The sequence below is a fragment of the Phascolarctos cinereus genome, unplaced genomic scaffold (assembly GCF_003287225.1).
Source record: "Phascolarctos cinereus isolate Bilbo 61053 unplaced genomic scaffold, phaCin_HiC Scaffold_5;HRSCAF=322, whole genome shotgun sequence".
NCBI lineage: Eukaryota > Metazoa > Chordata > Mammalia > Diprotodontia > Phascolarctidae > Phascolarctos > Phascolarctos cinereus.
In genome coordinates, this window is record NW_027555958.1 from 296,725,358 (window position 1) to 296,751,797 (window position 26,440).

Sequence of the window (26,440 nt, forward strand, 5' to 3'; positions counted from 1 at the left end):
ATCCTTCTAAGGGATATTAACGTCTATCCTTTTAATATATTTGTAGGCAATACTAAACTATAATTGGTTATCCATGTGGTATAATGGGGGACATACATATTTCAAATAGAGGACATACATATTTCAAATAGCAAATTGTAGGTAATGAAATCATTAAGATTTCTGCAATAGAAACTCAGCCGAAACTCAGTGTCTCTCTTGAGATGAAACCATAGGGACCTTGTCCAACATACAGTCAAATTGTATTAGCAAGAAGTAGTATTTAAACATAATTTGATCAAGGTTTGTACAGAGCTACAAAGATTGTTGTATTTGGCTCCTTTAGAGCCCAGAGGCCTCCAAGAGATTTTGCAACCTCTGTGTATTTGTTGCAGTGAAATGACTCTCATGTTTTCTAATCTCTTGCACCTTGGACACATTTATATGATATTGGGGGCCAAACCTTGAATCTGTTTGTCATTTAGATTTTCGGAGCACCTTTATGAACTTAGTAGAAATTAGACTTAGAATGAATCACCTCTCAACTCTCAAAAGAGTCTTTGGGCTATGATAATTGTAAGATGAATAGGAGCTTTTCAGCTGAGGAAATTATTTTCTTTGCTTCTTTTGCAGCTCTTGTTTTGCATTAAGTGACCCTTCTCAACCCAGGAAAAGGAATCCCTATAAATGTGTGGGATGTGTTAAAAATTTTGACTCTCTCAAAATTCTTAATTCCTTGTTGCCTTTGGGGGATTTTGAAGACCAGCCAGTCTGTAGAATCTACATACAATTATAATTTTGAAAAAGAAGTCTCTGTTTGAGGATAGTTTTTCTCTTTCACCTTCAAGTACTCAGAGAATTGAGCCACACTTTAAAGGAGAAATGGATGGCTCCTTTTACATTCAGGATATTTCTTTGACCAAATATTTTATTTCAGATGCTTCTCTTGCAGTAGATTAATATAATGTTTGCAGAACCTTAATCTTATGAGTCCTTTGGACTGGCTTTTTTTTTTCTAGCTGGCAGAGCTTTTCTTCTTAGTAGGGTTCTGGTAATAAACAGCAGCAGGTCTTAGCACCGAATGTTACTCACCGAGACCCTGTGAAAAAAGACTTTGCTATTGCATCGCTAGATGCATCCAAATAGATACTGTTTAAAAAACAGTATATTTAGCTTGGTAGTTAAGAAAGCTTAGGGCACAAGTTAAAAAAAAATTAAGCCACAGGTTTAAGATTTGTTAGGCCCCAAAACAGTGTAAATCCCATTGAGCTTCTGAGTACTAGTGTGATAACAGTAGTAAGAACGAATGTATTTCTAGTCAGAAGATCCACAGTTAAAATCCCGCTTCCCCCACACTTTGCTATTTATTTATTATCTTTGAGACCTTGGACAATTCACTTCAATCAATCAATCACCAACTACTTAAGCACCTACTATGTGACAGTCACTGTGTACTAGGCACTGGGGATACAAAGACACAAAATAAAACCTGTCCTCAAGAAACTTACATTCTCTAGGCCTTAGTTTCTCCATGTATAAAATGAAGAATTGATTTTAGATGGTCTTGGAAGGGGTTCTTCCAGCTCTAAATGTTTGGTCTTCTAATTTTCTGCCTTGTTCTAGTTGTAAGTCTTTATATTTAAGAGATAACAAGTGTTAGATTCTCCCTGTGTATATTTTTGGGGTCAGGGAACTGTGCCAGTATATTCAGACCAACAGCTAATTTGTGCTGGGTAATCTAAAAGGGAAAGAATGATTCTGAGACACAAAAAAAGATGACCATTTCCCTTTAAATGGCAATAAAAATTTTGACATTTTGTTTGTTTTGTGATAGGGAAAAAAGTTTGCCTCTTAAGGTGAGAATTATTTCATATTTTAACCTTTGAGCTGGCTGCTAAGGTCCCTCTAGGGACAAGGGCTATTTGTAGTTATTTATAATCTAGAGAGAAGGGCACTAAGTCTATAAACAGCTGGCTCACATAGAGACTTTAGGAAGCACTGTGAAGTGTTCTGTTGCTAATCCCTCTGACTTCCGTGGTTTGAGATTCCTTCGTGTACCTGCTTGCTTATACTCTGTTTGGCTTTGTTAGGAAGAACCTTGCTGCCCAGGGTACTTCTGTAAAACTCTGTATTATTCTTGGATTGGAAGTGAAAAGTAACCTGAAGATTACCCAGACTTCTGTTCTCTGAGTTTCAGAATCCAGGCCTACTAGGAAATAGCTGCAAGCTGGAAAAAATCTCATAGGTACTGACATATGCAAGTAACCATGTACTTGATTTGGAATTTTTCTTATATTTGACAAACAAGAACAACTTAACTCTATTAATTGGGTAAAGGTTTGGTCATATAAGGATGGAAGTTTACCTAAGGCTGCTATCTTGAACTGGCTTTGAAAAAATTCAGCAACACATCTAGATTTGTGTATGGTGTGTGTATGTGTGGGGGGTGTGTACATACATGTCTTTTCTACAGTGTTTTGTCAAAGCAAAGAATTATGGAAAGTGCATTCCATGAGTAAGTTTTAAAGGGGAGTGGATATGGAAATTACAGATCAAATCCCAATGCAATAAACTTAGGGGGCTGCCTAAATTCTTACATTATGCTGGAATTTTTATTGCTTTGACTGTAGCTTGAAATAAGTGGGTCATTGGCTAGGTCTTTGTTTTTATCTATTGTAAATAGCATTTTTTTTGTTACAGGATGTGGCCTATATATATATATATATATATATATATATATATATATATATACTATGAAATTTTGACAGCATTTCTGTATAATCATTTGTGTGCAGGAAATTTCACATGTATTTCTGTCAATTTTTCTTATGACTTTCCTTTCCCTGTTTTCTTTTATGACATGGATTATACTAGTTGGCTTTTTTGTCCTCATCCTCTTACCAGAATGAAGTAGAAATAGAATTCTTTACAGTTGGAGTAAGATGAGTTGATAATTTTCTTTCAGGGTTCCATAGTATTAGAAATGTGGCCAGATTCCACATTACTTTTTGTAACCATATGAGGCAAGAACTTACTAGTAACAAACCTCATTCAGAAAATGTGCTACTTTAAATATACCATATTCAAGCCCTTTTGTTTAGTTAGATCTCTGTTACAAGAAGGTCACAAACTGTCCCACAGTTTGAAAATTTTAATTGTAAAGATTGCTAGGTTAATTTGAAAATGTAGTTATAAAGCTTTGATATAACAAAGAAGCAGCCATCTTTAATTAGAACTGTATATTCGTACACAAACAAAAAGTATTTCATTCACAAAAAGTGTACTTGATTACTAGAAGGAACACAAAAAGCAACTAGTTCTAAATCTTTCCTTCTGTTAATCATTGCTTTATTTTATCCTGTGTTGATGGTCTTTGGGATTGTCCTCAGTTTCATTTTAAGAGGTGTCTGAATAAAAAAAAAACCACTATGTAACAAGAATCCATGAGGCTAGGTTGAACTGCCAAAAGTTTGCCTTTAAAAGTCAGACAAGCTTTGCAACAAAGGAAGTCGGTGTGGCCTGTAATAATCTGTCCTTGGGGTAATGAGAAGGAAGTCATTGCACCCTGGACTACGTATTATTGAGTGCACACGAATAAAGGAACAAAGAAAACTCTGTAGGTCACATTAATCCTCAAGTATTATGGTTTGTACATGTCTTCCTTCCATGTCTTCTATTTTTCTTTGTCAACAATCTTTTTGGCATCTTCTGTTTTGGAAAGTGCAAGCGTCTCTCAGTTTTAAAATAGTTATGACACTGGAATTTTTACTTACTTGAAAACTGAATCATATTTTAAGCCCAGGCCAAAAAAAAAGGTGATATCTTTTTTAAGAGGAAAAAAAAATAATCTCCAACATAGCAGTTAGTTGCAGGAATTTGTTTCAAACCTTGCAACTTAAAAGTTTGTATACTGATTCTATGCTTCTTTCATTATTCTGGATGTTTTAAGACTGACCCTCATATAAGCATTACCCACAGCAATCATAAATCTGGTATGGTTGTGCCAGTCATTAGAGTTTTAGGTTCCATAGATGAGTGGTTTGAATTGAAGATAAGATGAGGAGGTCACTTGGGAAGTAAGATGAAATATAAAAATGACTGCAAAATGTGTCTGCAACACTTTGCAAAGACTGTTCTGCAGGATAAACTACTGGCACTTTATTCCCTCTTGTACAACTCTTCTTTGTCCCAGAAAGAATCCTAGTTATGTAATCCCTAAGCAGAAGCGTTTTAGCTCGAACAATTTCCTGATTTACGCTAGGAGTTGCTTCTTGTGTCTTAAAGTGAAGCAAATTATAGTATCTCTGTAATTATCTCCTTCCTTTCAGTCCCCTCAGCATTAAGTCAAGCATTCCTTCACACTTGATTAATAACTCACCTTGGCTCTGGTGGCTAAGATTTTAGGTGCCAAAATGGCATCAAGGCCTAGTTTATATCCCATCCAAACGTCTAAATTAGTGTCTTCATTTATGTCATAGTTTTCATTTCATTGTGACTATTGCACATTCAGCATTGTCAGAGCCAAAGAGCCTGTGTTATGAAGTTGAAATAAAAGCAAGAGAAAAATTAGTGTTTGAACAGCATTAGGTGTTTTAGTACACTATACAGTTTGTTTGAAAATACATTCTATGGATTAGGATAAAGTCAGTGACAATTTCTCAACTTTTCACCTTTTCTCTTTTAGCCTAATACTAGAGTTGGAATTCATACTCACAATATTCCTTTTTCATATTGGTGTCAAGAATGACAGCATCATGCTTTCATAATGTCACTTGTAGGCATTTTGGAGGATCATATGGGGATTGCTGTTAGCTGTTTGAAAATGTCTTTACATTGGATGTTTAGCCACACAGCATTATTTCTTGATATGGAAAGAACCAAAATGCTTTCAGGTTTAAGATAGTAATGAGGATCTGGTTATAAGAACTTCTTCAGTGTCATCTGGGATTGCCAGAATTCTATCAAGTTCAGTAGTCTTTGAAAAATACACTTAATACACTTTTTAAAATTTCAAATAAAAATTTAAAAGCATGTAAGTGTATTTTTTAAATTGTCTTTCACTAGAGAGAACTTTGATCTTGTTCAGATATGTTTGAAGCCAGTAATATATTTTATTGCTGGCTGTTTCCTATAAAAGTTCTCAAAAAGATGACCCCCAAATAGATCTCTTTCAAAATTGTTTCTCCACTGGGCATCTGTGGCAACTGGCATGGTGTGCCAAAGAGTTCATGTACCACCAGGATCCTGCATTGATGAAGCACTTTACCAATGGTGCCTGCTATGAGTGAAATTAATTAGATCTGTGCTATCCTAGTCAATTTCCCTCTCAGCAGGCATTGTAGATAAAGCTCATCAATGTGGGAGGTAGAGTCTAGTTCAACCAGCTGCTGAATTGGACATGGAAAGAAAGAAAAGTGGAGTTAGTAAAGGAGGACTGGGCAGCAAGAATCTAAAAAGAATGGAAAAAATTCAAAGAAACATCCATGACCACAATGGGATATCTTCCATCTTTATGAATGCACCTTAATTTTAATGAGTATTTAAGTTATCCAAGTAGAAGAGTTTGAGGAATTCGCCATTTCATTAGCTTCAAAAGTTATTTAATTGTTAGATGAATTTAAGTTTTTAACTTCTAAATAGCTTTGGATTAATGTACAAAAAGCCTGGCCAGTTAGATGGACATAGGTTTAGTCTGGACTGTTTTGTTAATATAATAGATGGGCAAATTGACAGCAGTGCAGGCTACTACTTCTACGTAGTTCTGTTTCAGGTTTATACCTGAAGTTCTTTTGCTTCAAGGATTAAGGAATATTCCTGAAGATAAATGAATAATTCTTGGGGTTCCTTTACTGAGTAATTAAATATATTTGTTCCTCTTTTAAATATTCATTTCTATATATTAGCTTTTTCACGTAGACTTGAAACTAAACTTTTTTGACTTAAATTACTATTGTATTGAGAACCAAATGGGTGATTTTAAATACACAGCTGAGACCAATATTGTTATATTTGATAACCTTAACAGGAAATTAGTTTTAAAATGTTAATTTTCCTAGTATGTTCCATGTCCAAGTAATTTCTGTTCATTTCTTTTTGGGGGGGGGAGGGCAGTCAGGGTTAAGTGACTTGTCCAGGGTCACACAAGTTAGTAGTAAGTGTCTGAGGCTGGATTTGAACTCTTGTCCTCCTGACTCCAGGGCTGGTGCTGTATCCACTGCATCACCTAACTGCGCCTTTTTCTGTTCATTTCTTTCTTTCTTTCTTTCTTTTTTAGGCAATTGGGGTTAAGTGACTTGCCCAGGGTCACACAAGCTAGTAGTGTCTGAGGCTGGATTTGAACTCAAGTCCTGCTGTCTTCAGGACTGGTGCTCAATCCACTGCGCCACCTAGCTGCCCCCTTTATGTTCATTTCTAATGGATTTTTTTTGGGGGGGGGTCCAAATGAGTGCTATTTTTAAATGGAATTTTGAAATTCCCTCCCACTGACAGAGGTGGTGACCCCTACTGGTACCAGTAGCTTAGGTGGAGCTCAAGGTATGGGTCAGATGCTAAAATAATCTTCATGCATAGGTCCGACTGTGTCACTCATTTAAGAATCCTCAGCGCCTCCCTTTTTCTCTAGGATAAAATCAAACCTCTCAGTTTGTCATTTAAAGCAATTCCCAGTCTGGTTCTAGCCTGTCTTTCCAGACTTATTTCACATTACTCTCCTTCTGTGCACTCTCCTTTCCAGCAAGTCCTACTTGCTATTCCCTAAATTTGGAATTCTATCTATCTCCTTTCTCCATGCCTTTACATAGGCTGATTGATCTTTTACATCCCTGAAAAGTACTCCTTTCTCACCTTCAAATCTTAGAAACTTTAGAATAATCAACCTAGAGTTGGAAAGAACTTTTAGTGGCCATCCTTTTATTCTACAGATGAGGAAACTGAGGTCCAAAAAAAGTTAAGTGCTTATCTAAAGTAATAGTTTGTGTGAGAGGTGAAATTTGAACCCGCATCCTCTGACTGTACCTACCCTCTGCCCCCAGCATAGACCCCTTTTTACTATGCTATTGCTGCTCTCATAATTTCTTTCAAAGCCTAACCTGAGTAGCACCATCTAGAGCAGGCCTTTCCTGATCCCTTTAGTGGTTAGTGCTCTTTTCCTTCTCAAATAGTCATGTGTATATTTATCATTTCTAACCCAACACCCTCCCACCTCCTCCCACTACCAATGCTTAAGAGTCTTGAGGGGAGAGACTTTGTTTTGTCTTTGTATCTTTAGAACTTAGCATAGTGCCTGGCACATAGTAGGCTGCTTTTGAATGTAAATTGAATTAGTAGATAAATTGTACTATAGGGATGCCTTTCAGAGAAAATGCAAGCTGTCTCCTCTTCTTGGTCATAAGATCATCAGATCATAGAATTTAGAGTTGGAAGGAACCTTAGAGGTCATCTGTTTTATCATTTTCATTTTATAGATTAGGGAACTGAAGCCCAGAGAGTCTGTGACCTGCCCAAGGTCATACAACTAGTAATTATCAAAGATGGGATAGTAATCAATCATAGAGGGGTACTTGATCTCTTCCCTTGATGATAATGTAGAGTTACACATTAGAGAAACTAGAAAGGCCCCCATATCACTGTGTTGCTTGAAGAAAACCAGCAGGGCAGCCTCTAGCTGGTATAATTGGGATAGATAGCCATGTGTTATATCACATTATTTCTTGGAATATGTTCTGTTTGTAAATACTTGAGAGGCAGAACCTCTGATTTCAGGTATATTTTATATAATAGCACCTTATGGGAACATTTAATTTCATATATTAATGGTAATGTAATGTTTGATGGTAGCTCTTGTTTTCTGTCACCAGGTGAATGCTTTTCATTCATTCACTTATGAAAACACTCATTGAAAGCAGCCTCAAAGGTATGCTACAACAAATAAAGTCTTGTTTCTGAGACCCATTCATTTCAGTGTGAAGTTATCTCTCTCTCTCCTTGCATAGTAACTTAAATAGGTGCTGTCTTCTGAAGAGCAGCAGATAGTCAAGCCAAGCATTTTAACCTTTTCTTTGTAATTTTATTTCCAAGTTGATCTTCTTAACATTTGCCCTCATTCCTTTATGGGAATAGTCTCTGGTGAGGAGGCCAGAGTTAACATTGAAAATATATTGAGGCAGATAGGTGGCGCAGTAGATAGAGCTCTGGCCTTGGAGCCAAGATGACCTGAGTTCAAATGCGGCTTCAGACACTTGACACTTACTAGCTATGTGACCCTAGGTAAGTTACTTAACCCCGATTGCCTCACCAAAATGCAAAATGTGTGTGTGTGTATATATATACATATATACATATATATGTATGTGTATATATATTGAGATTTAGCCCATCACCAAGTACCAAGTTTTCTCTGGGCCTCTGGTATATCTAGAATATTTGTGGCTAAGTCCATACCCCTATAAGGTGCTTCCTAGCCAGTGTAGGAGAAAAGAGATTGACAATATTGACAATTTTATTGGTGTCTAATATATCTAGTGTCTGGTGTCTAATATTACTAAAAATAATTTTTAGTCTATCTTAGCAACCCTATCTTCTTACATTAGTGGCATTTGACCAGCAAAACTCCAGCTGTTTTTATTACAGTGCTTAGAAAAAAGCAAACAGTTTGAATGGGAAAATAAAGTCCTGAGAAGTGATATTTAGCCTCATTAGATATTTAACCTCAGATGGAAGTGGGTATATGGTATCCATACACTTAATATAGTGGTTAGTGCTTTTCAGAATCAGTGTTATTTAGTGAGTATCTCATTAACTTCTTAGTGTGAAAACATTTGTTATCACCTCTTTAAAAGACACCTTTTTTATTGGTGTAAATTAATTAAATGTTTAATGTTCTTTTTGTATCTCTAGCATATGTATGGTATTCAAATAAGGGTTAGAGAGAGAGAGATTTAAAACTTAATTCAAAAATAATTTTCCTGCTCTCAGGCTTGTAAGACAGATAATAAGTAGTGTCCATGGAGTTCTAACCAAAGTCCTGTTGTTCTTTGGGATTGACAGGGTGAAGACTAAATAGAAAGGCTTTTTTTTTCTTCTAAACTTGGAAATTGAGTTTAACCTTCAAACTGGCGATGTCAAGGGTCCCGAGTCCTCCTCCTCCGGCAGAAATGTCGAGTGGCCCTGTAGCTGAGAGCTGGTGCTACACACAGGTAAGTTAATTTTTTTATATATTTATCTTAGAGGATTTTTGGAAGTCAGAAATGTGAAATTCTTTTCTACCCTGAGGCTTAGCTTTTAAATCCTTAACAGGAGGAATCATGCCAGGAGACGGCAACCTACAATAGGAAAATATGCCTGTAGACATGGTCTTTTCAACCTTCCAGACCATTGTGTCACACAGCAGAACCTGCCTGAATATTCTAAACTTGGTTCCAAAATCACAAGTAGCACAAACTGTTTGGAGAAAAGGTGCAAAGAGAGGTTAATGAATACTTCATTTGCTTCATTCTTTTGCCTCAGTGTTTTTCTCATTTTCAAACAAGTGTTTTGGGTATTCTTGAAAAAAGTTGTGAAAGTGATCGCCAGATGTTCTCTGCATGTTGAGGCTGCCCTCATCCCTCTTACCTTTCCCTCATTCATCAAATGGTGCTGCTTTGAAGTTGGCATTAAACACAGAAAAAGAGGGAAGATCTGAGCTTCTCCCTGCTTTTGGTGGTTGACTATTCATCACTGAGTTGCTTTCTGACTTTCTTATAGATCAAGGTAGTGAAATTCTCCTACATGTGGACCATCAATAACTTTAGCTTCTGTCGGGAAGAAATGGGTGAGGTCATTAAAAGTTCAACCTTTTCATCAGGAGCCAATGATAAACTAAAATGGTAAGGAACACATTTAGCATAATGAAACTTATAAGAAGTATTTCCAGCTTGTCCAATATTAGAGTTTATCCAACACAGATACAGGAGAATGCAGTCTTTAAAAAGTCTTCATTGAGTACCTACTGTGTGCATAGGACTGTATAAAGTGCTTAGAGAAATGTTTGGTCCTTGGCATTTTATTCATATTCATGCTCTGGCAAAGTATGTGCTAATGATTTGGGTAGCATACACTTACTGTGAAGAGAGACATAGGGTTAGGCTCCTGGCCAGGAAGAGGTACCATAACTCTGGCTTGGCCTAGAGGATACGTATGGCTTGTAGATTGAACGTGGCAGGAGCAGCATCTGAATCCATATGCTGTGGATTCAGCTTGTGACATTTACACTTTAGATAGAACCCTTTAAGTATATATACTTCTCCATATAATCTTTGTTTTAATTCATCTGCGGATTTGCATTACTAGCTGTCTTTGTAAATCCAGTTAGATATTATATCTGTAAAATCATTTCCAAGGGAAATGTGAGAAGTTTGTCTTTGTCTGAATTACCTTCCTCCCCCCTCAAAAAACTCTTTTTAAAAAACCTCTAAATAACTCATTCTTAAGGAAAAAAAATCCTTCATGACCAGGTTTGGTCAATTTCTGTCAAACCATTGCACACTTGATATATTTATCTTAAAGTGGGATTTTTGCTATCTCCTGCCCAAACCTACCCCCCCAAAAAAAAACAAAACCCCAACCCATTTATTAGGCCTTTGTTGTGTACAGAACACTGCCAGGTATTGGGACAGATGTTTCGATAAAACACAGATCTTAACAGTGGGGGGTTGATAGGGGCAGAATAAGAAACCAATAAACAAAAATAGCTGTAATACATGTTATTACATAAGTGCATTAGATACAAGATGAAGTGATCTAAAAATTAAATGATCAGATCTACTAGAGAGGATCAAGGAAGACTTCCTGGAAGAGATAGATGGGCTTTAAATAAATGTTGGTTAATTAATTCAGCAGGCCAAAACGGGAAAGGGGAGGATTCCAGGCACAAGGCACAGCCTTAGCAAAGGCAGGAAAGCATAGTGAATGTTCAGAGTGGGGAGAGTTGTTCCTTTTGGCTTGAGCACGTGGAAGGCAATAATGAGAGATTAAGCTGGAAAGGGAGTGTGAAACCAGGTTGTGACCTTGAACCAGAAAAGTCAATGAAGAGCTTTGAGGAGAGGATTGGCGTGACAGATCTCTGCATAAGAAGGATCCTGGCAATGATACGAAAGATGAATTAGAGAAGGGTGGTAATGAGGGTCTGTGCTAGGGTGCTAGTATTGGGAGCAAAGAGGAGTATGTGAGTATGTTGGAGAGGAGTGGAATGGCACCACTTAATTATATTTGAGAAATAAAGGGATGGGGGCAGCTAGGTGGTGCAGTGGATAAAGCACCAGCTCTGAAGTCAGGAGGACCCAAGTTCAAATGCAGCCTTAGAACAAACACTTGATACTTACTAGCTGTCTGACACTGAGCAAGTCACTTAACCCCAATTGCCTAAAAAAAAAAAGTAGTAGTAGTAAAGGGATGAGGGAAGAATCTAAGATAACCTCAAGGTTATAAGCACTAGAAAACAGGCACTACAACAGAAAGAGATTAATTCCGGAAGACCAGAATTCAAGACAAGATGGAGCAGTTGGAGATGCAACAGATGTTCTGATGTTCTATAGTACAGAAAAGAAGTTAGGACTAGAGAGAGAAAGTGAGTTCATAGTCATCCGTATACAGGTGATATAGTTAAGCCATAAGAAATAACTGAGGTTCATATGTAGAGAGAGAAGTTCAAAGACAGACCACCTTGGGAAACACCTCTATATTAAGTGGTAATGAAAGGAAAGAGGTGTCAGCAAAGGAGAAATTAGGTAGGAGGAAAAGCAGGAGACAGCAGAAAAGTCACTGGGGTTACAATTGGTTATAAGAGAAGAGAGGAAAAGTTTGAAATAGTTGTAGGGAAGGAGTAGTTCACGGATAAACAGTTCCCAAAATAGAATTGCTGCTTCTTTGAAGCTGTAGAAGAAGAAGGTATCCAGTAGAAGGGAGATGGTCTGTAGTGTTAGAAGCTGAAGAGAGAGGGCTAAAGGATGATTGAAAAAAAGGCCATTGGATTTGGTGACTAGGTCATCATTGATGACCTCATAGCAATTTTTTTGGAATTTATGTGGTCAAAAGCCTGATTACAGGGGATTGAGAAGAGTAAATATGAAGAAAGTGGGAAGTATCAGGTGTAGACAACTTTTTGAAAATAGTGTACCAATGAAGAGGATTAGAATAGTCAAGGGGAGGTGTTTTGTGTTGTTGTTTTTAAAGATTAGGTAGACCCAAACACGTTTAGACAAATGAAGGACTACCTCTGGGAAAAAATAGAGACAGATGAGAGAGGTGTTGACTACAGGAGCAAGGTAGAATAGGATTAGGCTTTGAGGAGAGTTTAGCCTAGGTGAGAATTAGGGATATCCCATCTGTGGCCAGAGGGAAGGAAGAGAATAAAAGAGAAAGCGATCATGCTGACAGGGTTTGAGGAGTAGAGAAAGGGACCTGAAGAAGCCATCAGTCAGTTGTCATCAATCTTCTTAGTGAAGTATAGGCTGTCATCTTCTAAGAGTGTGGTGCTGCTGCTGCTGGTAGTAGAATGAAGGCACAATTGGTTGTAAGAGAACAGAGAAAAAGTTTGAAATTGTCATTGGGGGAAAGGAATAGTTCATAGATATAGAATTTGCAAAATAGGAGAATTGCTGGTTTTACATCAAAGCTCAGCTAAAGTGTGCTTTTGGTTTTGTTTGTTTTTTGTGGGGGTGAGGGTATCTTATATCTGTGATTGCATTGGTATAGAAAACTCCACTGATCCTCTCCAACGCTGAGAGGTTGGGGGCAGCTAAGGTGGTGCAGTGGATAAAGCACCGGCCCTGAAGTCAGGAGGACCCGAGTTCAAATCCAGCCTCAGACCAAACACGTGGCACTTAACTAGCTGTGTGACCCTAGGCAAGTCACTTAACCCCAACTGCCTAAAAAATAAAAACAAAAAAAAAACACTGAGAGGTTAAATGACTTGCCCACACGGTCAAATGGCTGGTAGATGTTGTCAGAGAGAGATAGGACCTGAATCTAGGTTTTCATGACTCCAAGGCCAGCACTGTTTCCACCAGCTGAGGCTATGTACAAGCAGTTAGCTAGTAGCCCTTGGATAGAAAAAAGGTTAACTGGCCCAAAACAATTAGAATAATTAGAAAAAAGAGGAGAAACAAGTGATTTGGAGGATTATGAAAAAAGGAAAAGGAAAAATTAAGATACTAAGTGAAAATTAGGTCAATCTAAAATTGCCCCCCCCATTTTGATAATAAATGAATAGGTGAGCTATGGTCCTCAAGAACATGTTCCGCATTACTGCTTGAGACCTGAGCCCTGAGAACACGGCCACTTTTAACTTCATTCATATCTTGTCTGTTCTGGGTAGGTGTTTGCGGGTGAATCCAAAAGGGCTAGATGAAGAAAGCAAAGATTACTTGTCACTGTACCTGTTGTTGGTCAGCTGTCCGAAGAGCGAAGTTAGGGCAAAGTTCAAATTCTCCATCCTGAATGCCAAAGGGGAAGAAACGAAGGCGATGGGTAAGTGCGCTCTTCTTGGGCCGTCTCAGTGCTTTGTCCCGCAGTGACTCCCTCTGCTGTCCAGTTGTGGCTTCAGACTGTATTTTTAAATCGCTTTATTGATGTCTTTTTGTAGAGAGCCAGAGAGCATATCGGTTTGTACAAGGCAAGGACTGGGGATTCAAGAAGTTCATCCGTAGAGACTTTCTTTTGGATGAGGCCAATGGTCTCCTTCCTGATGATAAACTCACCCTCTTTTGTGAAGTAAGTTCACTGATACTTCTGTGAGGATGGCCATTCCTAGAGCTGGCTGGAATGCTGGGGAATCCACTTGTTTTGTACTGGGAGGAAAGAAGGGGGAGCCCTTAAAAAGCAGTGCCATGCACAAATTAGATTTGGAATGAGAGGATCTGGGTTCAAAATATTTTTTTTTTTGGCTAGGCAATGGGGTTAAGTGACTTGCCCAGGATCACACAGCTAATAAGTGTTATGTGTCTGAGGCCAGATTTGAACCCCGGTCCTCCTGACTCCAGTGCCAGTGCTCTATCCACTGCGCCACCTACCTATCCCTTGGGTTCAAATTTCTGCTCTGCTCTTTCCGACCTGTGTGACCTTGGGCAAGTCACTTCACTTCTCTGGCCCTCAGTTAGCTCATCTTTAAAATGAAGATGTTGGATTAGATGATCACTAAATTATACTCTAGCTCTGTGATCTTATAAACCCTGGTTTATGAGGTCAGCTGAAAGCTGCCTTTCATGATTTTCAAAGCTCCTGAACTGAAATGCCCTTTCTTACAAGATTTAAATTCAGGGGCTTTCTTGGTATTTGTAAAGGCTGTATTTTGTACCTCAGGATCCTGGGACTTTTCCATTGAAGGCCTTTTTAGGCATCCTTTTGAAGGGCTGTCACTGACAATAAGTACTCTCATTTGCTTCTGGAAATATGAAGGCCTTATTTTATGGGGGTGTGGGGGTGTGTGTGTGTACATATGCATGCATACATACTCACATATATATATATTGGATCAGTTGCTTGCTCTCTCTTTTGTACCCCAGGACTCTAGTCAGAATCTGAGTACTTATAGTTTATGCTGTTTAGGAGCATCTGTAAGGTAGGAAGGTAAGAAATGTACTGATAGAAGAGATGCTTTAGACGGCTGCTTAACCTGTACTAAGAGATACCAGCTGTCATTCACTAGGAAAGTGCGAGGAAGGGAGGAGTCCTTGCACTTCAGTGCTTTGTTTTTCCCCATCACGTGGTCTGAGAGCCACTTTCTTAGCAGTGTCAAGCTTCTGTGATGCCTTGATGCAGACTGTTTCCCGACTACTCGTAAGAACTGTACAGTGGCAAGATCCAATCTTCAGCTAGAGACAGCTGGTGGCACACAGTGGATAGAGAGCTAGCCCTGGAGTCAAGAAGACCTGAGTTCAAATCCAGGCTCAGACACTTACTATCTGGTGACCCTAGGCAAGTCACTTTAACTTCTGTCTGCCTCAGTTTCTTCATCTGTAGAATGGAGATAATAACCCCTATCTTGAGATGAGCTCTGTGTAAATGTTATTTGTTATTATTGAATTAATGCTCCCATCTGATCAACAGGGAAGGAATCCTTGCCTCTAGGGATCTATGTGAGCAGCAGAGATCAAAGTGGCAGTACCTGTTTTGTTTTACATTCACAGCTTTTCCTGTGCCCCTATGGAAAATTTGATGTCCAATATAAAATTTTGGGAAAAAATTTTTTAATACCATGCTGCTTATATAACATGTGGTTTTGTGTGATAGCTACTTCCTCTTCCTTTTATTGCTGAGGCAAAGGGGAAACAGTCTGTTGAGAGGGGGGTGCCTAACTGTGGAGAATGTGGAAATTGCTCTGTATCTGATGATTTTTGAAAGTTGAATTCCACACTCAGTCGGCCAGAAGGAGGAAGCGGGGGAACAATCAGGTAGTTTAGTGTGGGGTTAGATGCTATTTTAAAAACAAAAACTGCTCAGGCTTTCAATTTTGTGTGGTTACACAGTCTAATGCAAAGAAACTACACTAAGAACAGTACCTGTCTTGGAGCTTTTTATTTCAAAAGTGACTAGAAAAGCTTAATTCCTCCTGGAAACGAAAGTAAGTCACTGAAGCCTTTGTTTTCTGAAGAAGAGAAACAATCCTCTAAGTGTCAACTCCAGCTTTTTTATTGGCATTTTAGACAATGCCACAGCCTTTATGGCAGCGTTCTAGAATTTCACAGTGGAATAGCACAATTTCTCTCCCCATCCGTAGGTTCACCCTCTTCTCATTTTTCCTAAACCTATGCTAGCTGCTTCAGCCTGTCTTGTGTTGACAGTCTTCATTTGGAAGCCAGTTTGCTAGGTCCTCACGTGGCTGCCTATTTTTCTGCTGTTGAGTCCATGGCTGTTCTCCAATCCTCTTTGCCCTCACTTTTCCCTATGAGATTCCCTTAGGAGGAGAAGCCTTGTGGTTAAGTTTAGCTTTGCCTTGCTAACTTGGGAGGGAGGCGAGATTACACTTTGGGAGTTGGAAGATGTTGAGCTGGGAAGCGTCTGCTGGATTCTGCTGATGCCGTCAGTTTCTTCCCATCAAACCAGGTGTGCCATATGTTCCTCTCACACTTCTTAGTTGGCCACAGGTGCAGGACTCTGTTTCTTGCTTTTGGACTTGTGCCCAGTGAGACTTGTTTCCTGTTCCAAAGCTCTCTATGGACTTTGTAACATTCATTATTGCAAGACGGTTGCATAGAGTGTGTGTGTTTGTGTCTGTGTATCTGTGTGTTTCAAAAAAATCTGTAGCTCATCTTACCTGTTCAGTGAGGAGATGTGGACTAGATGACCTTTAAGGTCCCTTCTGACTCTGAATCCTTTGATCCAAGTTTCTAACACTTTTTCATGGTGTGTTCATCCTTGGGTTTAAATTCCAGCTCCTGATCATTGCTGTTTCCTATCTTACATGGAATTTTTATTTACATATATAACATTTATTCATATTCACATTTAATTTCTATTTGATGGCCCTTGATGGATGTAATACTCATACAAATTCACACTGAATACTTAATGGTCCCATTGCCAGTTTACTGCTTTGTTCCTGTCTGTGGTTTACAGACTACTGGTTTATCATGGTATAATGCAGTTGCCTTCATGGTGACTTTGTCACATCTAGAATCCACCAGAGAAATCCCAAGGTGAAAGACTGAGAAAATTGATCACTTTTGTTTGTACATTTTGGGATATATTTGTAGTGGCATTATTTTAATGAATGTTTAGATAAATCATAAAATCTTAAGGCATAGGAGTAGTCTTTGCATGTAAATGTATAATACAGAATCCGCTTTTGGTGATTAAATTAAAAATCATTCCTTCTGTGTGAGGGAATGCAGTGATCCTGAGTATGACCTCCCCTCATTTAACTTGTTCTAGTCCATTTAATTATCATAAGCATTCATATAGCATTCTAAGGGAGAGTTCAGCTCCCCTTGTTTTATGGGCGAGAAAATGGTGCCTGAAGAAATCAGTTTGCTGAACATCATGCCAAACATCAGTGTAGCGGAGCTGTGATTAGAACTCGTAAGCCTCTCAGTTTTTTTAAAACAATGAAGTTTCATTCCATGGAAGGGAGTAGAGGGCCTTCTTTGGGTGGGAGCTCGGTCATTATAATTTCACATCTTTTGGTTGTTTTTGTTGCATCTGTTCTTTCCATTTCCATTGTTGTAGTCATGAATATTGGCTTCCTGTTTCCATTTCATTTTTTATCAGTTCTAGTAAGTTCTCTTCCTCCCCTCCCTACCAAAGCTTCTCTTTATTAATTGTATTTGTTGTTTCTTATTTGACAATAATCCATTCCACTCATTATATATTCTTATAACTATTCCCCCAGTCAGTTTTCCTTCATTTTGAACCTTAAAAAATAGAGATAAGAACATGGTTTGACTCCTGAATATTTTTACTTGTGTTGACCAATGTCTCTCCTAAAATGAGCTTTTTTTTTAACAGAATTTTTTTAGCCAAAGACAAAGTTTATTAGAACATCCTTTATATTGGTTTGTTTGTTTTTTGATTTGTTGGTTAGGCAATTGGGATTAAGTGACTTGCCCAGAGTCACACAGCTAGTGAGCATTATGTGTCTGAGGCCGGATTTGAACTCAGGTCCTCCTGATTTCAGGGCCGGTGCTCTATACATTGCGCCATCTAGCTGCCCCCTAAAATGAGCTTTTTAATTTTCAAAACAAACAACTATTAGCAGTGAAGATACATATTTTCCATCTACTGGGTTTGTGTCTTTGAAATAGGATGTTTCAGTGCCAACTTTGCAGTGCTGTGATTAAGATTGAGGTGGCCATTGTTTTATTTCCAGGGGCTTTTAAACTCTTTTAAAACATTCCTTCTGGCTTCAGACATACTCTATCCCTTCTTAATCTTGGCCCGAGATTATTCTGGCCAAATATGAAATAAGTAGGTTTGCCCATTTTGTTTCTCTTAGATAGTATTTAAATACACAGATGTTAAACAAAATTTAACTTTGCCATTTAACTTTAAGTTCCTATAACTCAAGAAAAAGATTTTTCAATGTGGCAGACTCTATATGCTCTTTAATGAAAACTGATTTTATTTAGAAAGAGGAATGTATTTTTAAAAAAGAAGCTCTTGCAACTTTAAATTTAGGTTTACATAGCCTGAGTGAGATGTCTTCATGCAGCCATTTGTAAGAAAGATATGTCACATTTGTGTCAGGTTTACGGCTGCAATTCTGAATGAGTCTCTATAGTCAGTTTTATGGGCAATGGAAAAAAATCTTTGCTTTACCCCCAAATTGCCTTTTTTTAAGTATCATTTGCAAAATAAAAAGATGCTTTTTAATATTAAAAGTTTGAACTCTCAAGACTCATTTGTTAAATGCCATTTAAAATATATTTTTATTTAAGCATATTTAGTGATGGCAAAAGGTGCCAAATCTGAGGGCCCTGGTGCTTGTAGCTTTCTAAATAGCTATAGAACAAACAAATCTAGTTTAGGTGGCAAAACTACAAATCAGTTTTGACTCTGTCTGGTTGTGTAAAATTCAGTCATGACTTCCTCAGTTCATTGCACTCAATCTATTAAATGCGATCAAGTGTTAATGACCGTGAGTTGCTCTCAACCTAGTTTAATTTAAGCTGATAATCCAGTACCAAATCTCTAGTCTTTTTGTCCTCAGTCCCATAAGACCTCTACCTCTCCTTGTGTAGAGGTTTGGTTTAATTGATTTTTTCAATCCATTCTTTGGTTATCAGTGTTTTGGTGCTATAACTGGAAACAGACATTGTGTTTGGCATTTAATGTCAAAGGACAAGAACTGTTACCATGATTATGCACAGGTCAAGAGGGAAGTCTCCATGGGGTAGATTTAACTATGCCCCTGGCTATCAAAATATTGCTATCATCTTTTCTGATTAATGTGCTGCTAAGCACATCCATAATTTATCAGCTTGGCTGCCTCACTGCCCAGGACCATAATGGCTAGTTTAAAACAAATGAATAAATTTCCAGACATGACAGTAAATATCCCTCTTCTGCACAGAAGAGACTAAGGGTGAATTGGATGAAGCATTAATTTTGCCTCTGGGTTTACAGCAGCATTCAGTGGATAATTTAAATCTTGATTTTAAAAAGCAAGTTGAGTATTGGGGTTGTCCCTGAGCTGTCTTTCCCATCGAGCTCTATCAAAAGGGAAAAAATGGGGAACTAGAAATTATACCTCAAATTCTTTTTTCACCTAAACAGGATGACTTTTAGCAAGTAGCTTCATCTTACAGTGTCTATTTTCTCATCTCTTTAAATGGTGATGATCGTACTTATTACTTGATGGTATAGGAGTTAAAGTTGGAGGCTGTCGACAGAGAATATAACTGCAAAGCCTTGGTGCCTATAGTCAGTCAGTCAGCCAGTCAGCTGGCATTTATGTACTGTTTATGTACATTTATTATGTACCAGGCACTTGGCTAAGGGCTGGGGAGATATGGAAGGGCAAAAGAAAGTCCTTGCTCTCAAAGAGCTCTCAGTCTTTTGGGGGAGAAAACATGCAGACCATTGTGTACACACAAGCCATAGACAGGATAAAATGGGGATAACAGAGCAAAGGCACTAGCAATAAGGGGAGGGAAAAGCTCCTCAAAGAAGATGGGATTGTAGGTGCACTAACTTGCATTTAAGCAGGCAATAAAGTGGTATTGTTTCTTGTTTTTTGTATGCTAAGCGATTTACCAAAATTTCTTTGACTCACCTTGGAGAAAATACCCTTGCCTTTTTGTCTGTGTCCAGTTAGTGTACTGGTTTAAAGCATGCTGTTAATTACAGGCCATGGTCCTGATCTTGATTTTACTATGAGCTAGTTACTTTTATATTATTCCAGTCAGCCATCTTGCATGGGTATACCATTTGGTCCCATGGGGTACTAAGCTAGAGAGTGATAATGGCTCGGCCTAATACCTCACCTTACCTTTAATGGAAAAAACAGCTTCAAAGCACTTGCCCTACAGATTGTGAGTCTGTAATGTCAGCTTCATATATGAAAGATGGCACATTTTATTTTCCTTGTTCTATACCCTGAATTAAATAGGGTATCTTTAGGGCAATGTGCTTTTAGGTTAAGAAATTGGGCTGAATTCTGCTAAGGCATCTGATTCAAGCAGTAGTCTTTGCAGAAGCTCTTGGTGCCTGACGTTTTGCTCAAGGCAGAATATGGTGGTGCTATTTTTTTTTTTCTATCATGTCTGCCTTTTTCTCCCCTGGGATTCTTTACAGTACAGGCCAATGAGAGAAAGGGTCTTGACTAAGATTAAATTTCTGAGCAGTATGAACAATTCAGGTTAGGAAACAGAGGGAGAAGGCACTGTCCCAAGAGAGTTTGAAAAAGAAGAGTTAAATTTTGTTTTTGAAATTATTTGATTCAAAAAGGTGAGGTAGGGCTGATTTTAGAAGAATACAGCTAGTCCATATGATCATCTAATTGCAGTAGAGAAGCTTGGGGGGGAGAGTAACTGGCAAGACTTTCATGCCTTCCCTTTCTCAAAAAAAAAAAAAAGATGGAAAGGGCTTTGATATACATTTCCTGCCTTTCACAGGTGAGTGTGGTACAGGATTCAGTCAACATTTCTGGCCAGAATACCATGAATATGGTGAAAGTCCCTGAGTGCCGGTTGGCGGATGAGTTGGGAGGACTCTGGGAAAATTCCCGCTTCACAGATTGCTGCTTGTGTGTTGCTGGCCAAGAGTTCCAAGCTCACAAAGCTATCTTAGCAGGTTGGTATTAATTCCAGGAGTGAGCTTTAGTTACAAGGTAAGATCTTGAGAGTGGCCAGGTATCCTTCCAACTTTTGGAATTCACTTCAAGAAGCATTTATTTAATGTCTGCTGTGTGAAAGGAAGTGTGCTAAGCACCAAGGGTAATATAGAGATGAATAAGTTATAGGCCCTTTTTTCAAGGACCTAGTGCTGATAAAGGGAGGGGAGGGGGTGAGGTGGTAGGGGTAGAAAACAAGACATAGACAAACACAGCAGAGTGGGAAAATGGTGATGCACAAATACAGTACTTCAAGAATTCACAGGAAAGGAGGTCCTGTTTTTGCTGGTTGAAAGTAAAGCAGGGTCATCAGAAAAGCCTTGACATGAGCTAAGCCTTGGAAGGGCGAGTAGGCAGCAATAGAGCCTGGCAGGCAAAGGAGGACAGCAAATAGTGTGAGGAAAGTCCCAGAGGTGGGGAAGAGTGCACTAACTTGGGAAAGGGCAAGTAGATGAATTTCTGCCATTTACTTTATAACCTTTTATGCAAGTCCCTGAATATCTGTGAGGGCTTCTTTTTTTCTCATCTTAATACAACATGGTTGAACCTAGACAAGTTGTTCAGGTTTATTCCAATTCTGATATGTTATGAATCTCTGATATTTAAAGAAAATATACTATATTCATTTATGTATTTGTTTTTAGGAACATTTATCATCTCTCCCACCCCTCACCATATTGAACAATTTAATTTTTTTCTTTTTTTCTTTTTCACATTGAACAATTTAAAAACAAAACCAAACCCCGTTAAGTCCAGCAAAACAAATTCCCACCCTGGCCATGTCTAAAAATATAGGTCTCATGCTGGATTTTAAGTCTCATCACCTCTGTGGCAGGAGGGTGGGTAGCTTGATTTATCTTTAGTCTTCTAGACACGTTTATGATTATATTAATCAGAGTTCTAAAGTCTTTCAGAGTTGTCTTTTTCTGTAAAGTTTCTCAGTTTCCTCTAAAGCTGTCCAATTCATCATTTTTTGGCACCATAAATTATCTTACCTTCATATCTATAGCTTTTTTAGCCATTTCCAACAAATGGGCGCCTCAGTTTCCAATTTGTGGTTACTACAAAGATTGCTGCTCTAAATATTTTTGTATATATGATTCCTTTTCCTCTTCATTTGATCACCTTGGAGTATGGATGAATCTAGTATTAGTAACTTTTTGAGCCTAGTTTCAATTTGCTTTCCAGAATGGCTGGACTGGTTTGTTAGTCTAGGATTTCACTCTATAAGACAGGCTATAAGCTGTTGAAGGTTTTTGAGCAAGGCTGTGACCTCCTCAGATTTGTGAATTGAAAAGATTAGTTGTGGTCAGTGTTTACCCAGATGGATTGGAGCAGGGAGGGAATTGAGTCGTTCCTTTTAGGAATCTGTTGCAGTGATCCAGGCAAGAGAGAATAAAAACCTTTATTATACACAAAGAGGTGACAGTGGGTAATTGGAGTGAGCTTGAAGGGGTAGACTAGAATAGGATTTGATAGGATGTGAGGGAGAAGGAGGAATCAAAGATGACTTTAGTTTGAGGAATCTGTGACCCAATATATTTTTACACCATGGGTCACCCTCTGCCTCTTAGATTCCTTAACTTCCTTCAGAGATCAACCTAGGTACCAGTAGGAGAGGAAGCCTTTCCTAATTCCTCTCATTGTTAGTGTCTCTTCCTTCTCAAAGTATCTTAAATTAACTTCTCTGTGTAACTCTTGTATTTTTTTCTACCCCAAAATGGGAGTTTTTTGATGACAGAGACTGTCTTTTGTTTGGCACTTAGTCCGTTCCAGTGGCTCATACACTTAAATACATGCTTGTTGAATTGAATCGAATTGTTCCCGTGGCTAAGTAGCTCGCTCACACTAAAGATGACCCATAGTTTCTTCTATAGTGCTGACAATGCCAGAAATTCCACTTCTTTCTTTATACTGCTGCCATGAGCCAGACTCCCACTTTCTGAAGTGCAGGTGAAGAAAATGGTTTTTAGGCCTTTGGGAGGTTCTACAAGCACATGGAGTAGGAGCAGATTTAATATCAAAACATGTTTAAAGTTTTTCAGAACTATGGTACTTCGTACACACAGTAGAGTTTAATAAATATTTGATTTTGATTTTTTTTTGTAAAAACATAAAGCAGTATACTGATACCAGTTCCATTGGTTATTTGAATCTACTATAATTCTTAACCTAGTGTGCATAACTTTTTAAAAAATGCTTTCTGATAACTGCCCTTCTGTGGTTTCCTTTGTAATCTTACGTATTTTATGCACTTAGCAAAATTATTCTGAGAAGACCTCCATAGCCTGCCAAAGGGTCCAGGACACACAAAAAAGTTCTAGACTGTAAGCTGCTTGGGTGCAGAGATCTTGAATATGTAAATTTTGTATCTTCCTAGGGCCCAGCACTATGTCCTGTATACAATAGAAACTTAATAAATGTTTGTTTATTAAACTTTTAATTTTTGAGGTTACAGTGAGAGACTGTTAACAGAATCGTGATAACATTATAGAAAATCATCTACTCCATTCCCATCATTTTATGGGCAGAAGCAGGTTCAGAAAGATCAAATGAGTTGCCCTAAATCACAAGCTTGTTGGAATCCAGGTCTCTTGGCACTACACTTTACCCACCGACCTTTCCAAGGCAGCTTTGGTCATGTTTGGGGCTGAGACTGCTGGTAACTTTTCTTAGTCGCTTTTCTTTGGCAGTAACACAGGAAGCAGATTACATGTTATGTCATCACTGGGTAGTAGGACAAAGCATTTCAGTGGTTATAAGTTAACTATGTTTCTATTCTACTTCACCATAGCCCGTTCTCCTGTTTTCAGCGCCATGTTTGAGCATGAGATGGAAGAGAGTAAAAAGGTATGTGCCTGATGAAATGTGAAAGCATCTCTTTAGACAGGTTTCTAAATCTCAGGTCACCTGCTATCGGCTTTCAATTATCCTTGTCAATAGAGGGGAACTGTTGTGGATGACATAAAATGATAGATAATCCAGGGTATATTAATATTTGATTTAGAAATGCAAGAAATGCAAGCCTAATTCTGTTTCGGTTAGCTTAATATAAAAATTCCTCCATCAGAGTTCACCTTGTCATTCACATTGTGTGAGGTGACCCAATGTTTTCCAAGCCTATGCCACTGTAATACAAGGTCCTATGAAACTGGGAGGACTTAGAGTATGTGCCCAGGAATAGATTGTGCCTGTCTTCTAAGTATCAGCCAGGCTAACTTCAGAGAGGCTCTTCTCCTGGGAAGTTGGACAGAGCCAAGTTATTTTTGGCCACAGCTACTCAGGAAATTGTGATCTGCCTTGATGGAAAGAAGGAATTAAATCACAGATTCTTAAAGCATTGAAATATATTAAAATTTGTTAAAATATCCAAACATAGTAATTGAGATCTGGCCCTTCTTAGAGGTTATCTGGGAACCACTTTACAAATTATTTTGCTATTCATTATGTTTCAGAGAGTGCTAAGGGACACATGTAGGGAAGAAGGGGCATTAGATTCAGAATAGGACACAACACATTTTCCCTAACCCATTATAATCCTTCTAGTAAGTATTTTAATATTACAAATCTCCCTTGGAACTTAAAATTAATAATAAAAGTAGGTGATAAATTGTTCTTTTGAAATCTTTCTCTGTTTGGGTATAGAACCGGGTGGAAATCAATGATGTGGAGCCAGAAGTTTTTAAGGAAATGATGTGCTTTATTTATACTGGGAAGGCCCCCAACCTAGACAAAATGGCTGATGATCTTCTGGCAGCTGCAGACAAGGTGAGGCCGGTATCTTAGAGGCTCATGATGTGCTCTGATTTCCTGACAGGCCTCTTATTTTGCATTGTCAGGAGAGACATATGAGTTTGATGACCCCTGCCTTTCCTGCTCTCCTTCCATTTCCCAAACTGAGCCATGTCATCTTAATGTAATGAACCAGTTGCCTGCTGTGGAATTAACTATCAAGGAAAAACCTCAGAAGGGAGGGGGATAGATGAAGAATGATCCTTTTTCAGTTTGTTTCTTAGTTGGCACTTCAGGTTTTTCTTAAGTGGTTAGTTGAAATATTTGCCAAATAATCCAGGATATCTTGAGCACACCAAGGCATGCTCCTTGAACGTCTCCCACAATGCCACCAGTAGTTCGTGAAAGTGGAATCCCAGGAGGAGTGGCTGCTGAGGAAACAAAGAATGGCTCCTTGCGTGTTATTTGGTGTTTGCCATCTTGAAAATAATTCTACTTATGGAGAAATTTAAGGGAAGTGTGCTGGGAGGATTTGTGTAACTGCAGTATTAGACCTCGGTGGTGGAGAAAGGTGATTTTTCTGTTAAAAGCATCTTCTCTTCCTGCTCTGATGCTGCAGAACTCATCAGAGGGAAAAGATGGCTCCAGCCTAAGGGCTCAGAGCCTTCCTGGGATCTGCTAATCATCGTGGTCTCCCTCCACCTCCTTTTGCACCTCCTGAGGATGGAGGAGAGCACTCTGTGACTTCTGTTTACAGGTGGAGATTTTATCTATTTCTCAATCAGATGTGTTTGTTAACTTTGTTTAATTGAATTGGAGGCCTTTTTATGGGATGGGAACATTGTTTATAAGGTAATTTAATGCTGATATCAAAATTGGTTTGATAAGACTGAAGATATTTTCCTCTATTTAAGTCTTTTAGAAATACGCAAGTTATACATAATAGAGATTTGTGGCTTCATGTACAGTCTTCTTCTTCTTCTGTTCTTTCTGTGTATCTGAAAATGTTTGATGTTTGTCAAGTACAAAGCAAAAGAAAGATTTTAATTTCAAAAAATCTTTTGAAGGAAATAAGGCTGTGTAGGTTCCTCAAATTAATTCTTCCTCCTTGAGGGTACCCGCTTCCCAAAGAATCATAGAATCATAAAGTGTTAGAGCTGGGAGGGACTTTCCAGGCTGTCTAGTCCACCTCCTTCATTTTACAGATGAAGAAACTGAGGGCTCAGAGTATGGAGTGGGGGGAATATGATTAACCCAGGGTTATACAATGACCTTTGCAGAGCTGAGACTATAAATCTCCTGATTCCCAATTCATTGCTTCTTCCATTCTGCCAAGAGACAGTGATGATTAGCAGTCAATAACTATTTATTAGGCATTGGTTGGTTTGAAAGTCCTGAAGACGTACAACAGGCAGAGATGTAAAAGTAAAAGACAGACTGTGCTTAAAATGTCTTTGAGCTTATATCCCCTTTTCATTTTTTCTGCTGGGATTTTTGTCATCTAATGGATATTTGTCCACTAGAAACTGACTGTCCTTTCACACCTGGGTATTTTTCAGTCATTGGATAATTTTTCCCCAAATTTCACAAGTTGACAGTAATCTCAGTTTACAGACAGAAATACTGAATCGCAAGACACTTGACTCACTTGTCCAGTATTGTGCAACATGCCACTGGTAGAGCCAAGATTAGAACTCTGCCCCTCTGTTTTCCTTTGGCTACTTAGCCAAGGAACCATGTTGCCTTTGACCTGTTGCAGCTCCACAGGGGAACAGCTTCTGCAGCTATTCCCAGGCAGGATATTGTCAGCGTAACATGTTCACTGGTATTAAAAAATCAGTTAAAGTCATTGAATCTCAGCATCCCTTTCCATTCATGAAAGAGAAGCTGACAAGGGGTAGAATTTTCAGGTTCTACATTCTGTTC

The 26,440-nt window shown here is 38.5% G+C and overlaps 1 protein-coding gene across 4 annotated transcripts in view; it reads left to right on the top strand.

The window, feature by feature from the left end:
• SPOP (speckle type BTB/POZ protein) overlaps positions 1 to 26,440 on the top strand; it is a 74,147-nt gene that overhangs the window by 41,859 nt on the left and 5,848 nt on the right. For 2 of the 4 annotated variants that reach the window (XM_020997375.2, XM_020997374.2), the window contains exons 3-9: positions 9,025 to 9,173; positions 9,721 to 9,842; positions 13,331 to 13,482; positions 13,598 to 13,725; positions 20,565 to 20,742; positions 23,577 to 23,632; positions 24,428 to 24,550. In XM_020997375.2, coding sequence (XP_020853034.1) covers positions 9,096 to 9,173; positions 9,721 to 9,842; positions 13,331 to 13,482; positions 13,598 to 13,725; positions 20,565 to 20,742; positions 23,577 to 23,632; positions 24,428 to 24,550 — 837 coding nt within the window. In that variant the 5' untranslated portion in view covers positions 9,025 to 9,095. Of the gene's footprint in view, positions 1 to 2,034; positions 2,225 to 7,835; positions 7,892 to 9,024; positions 9,174 to 9,720; positions 9,843 to 13,330; positions 13,483 to 13,597; positions 13,726 to 20,564; positions 20,743 to 23,576; positions 23,633 to 24,427; positions 24,551 to 26,440 lie in introns of those variants that run through there. The other 2 variants (XM_020997376.2, XM_020997377.2) reach the window with 2 other exon arrangements.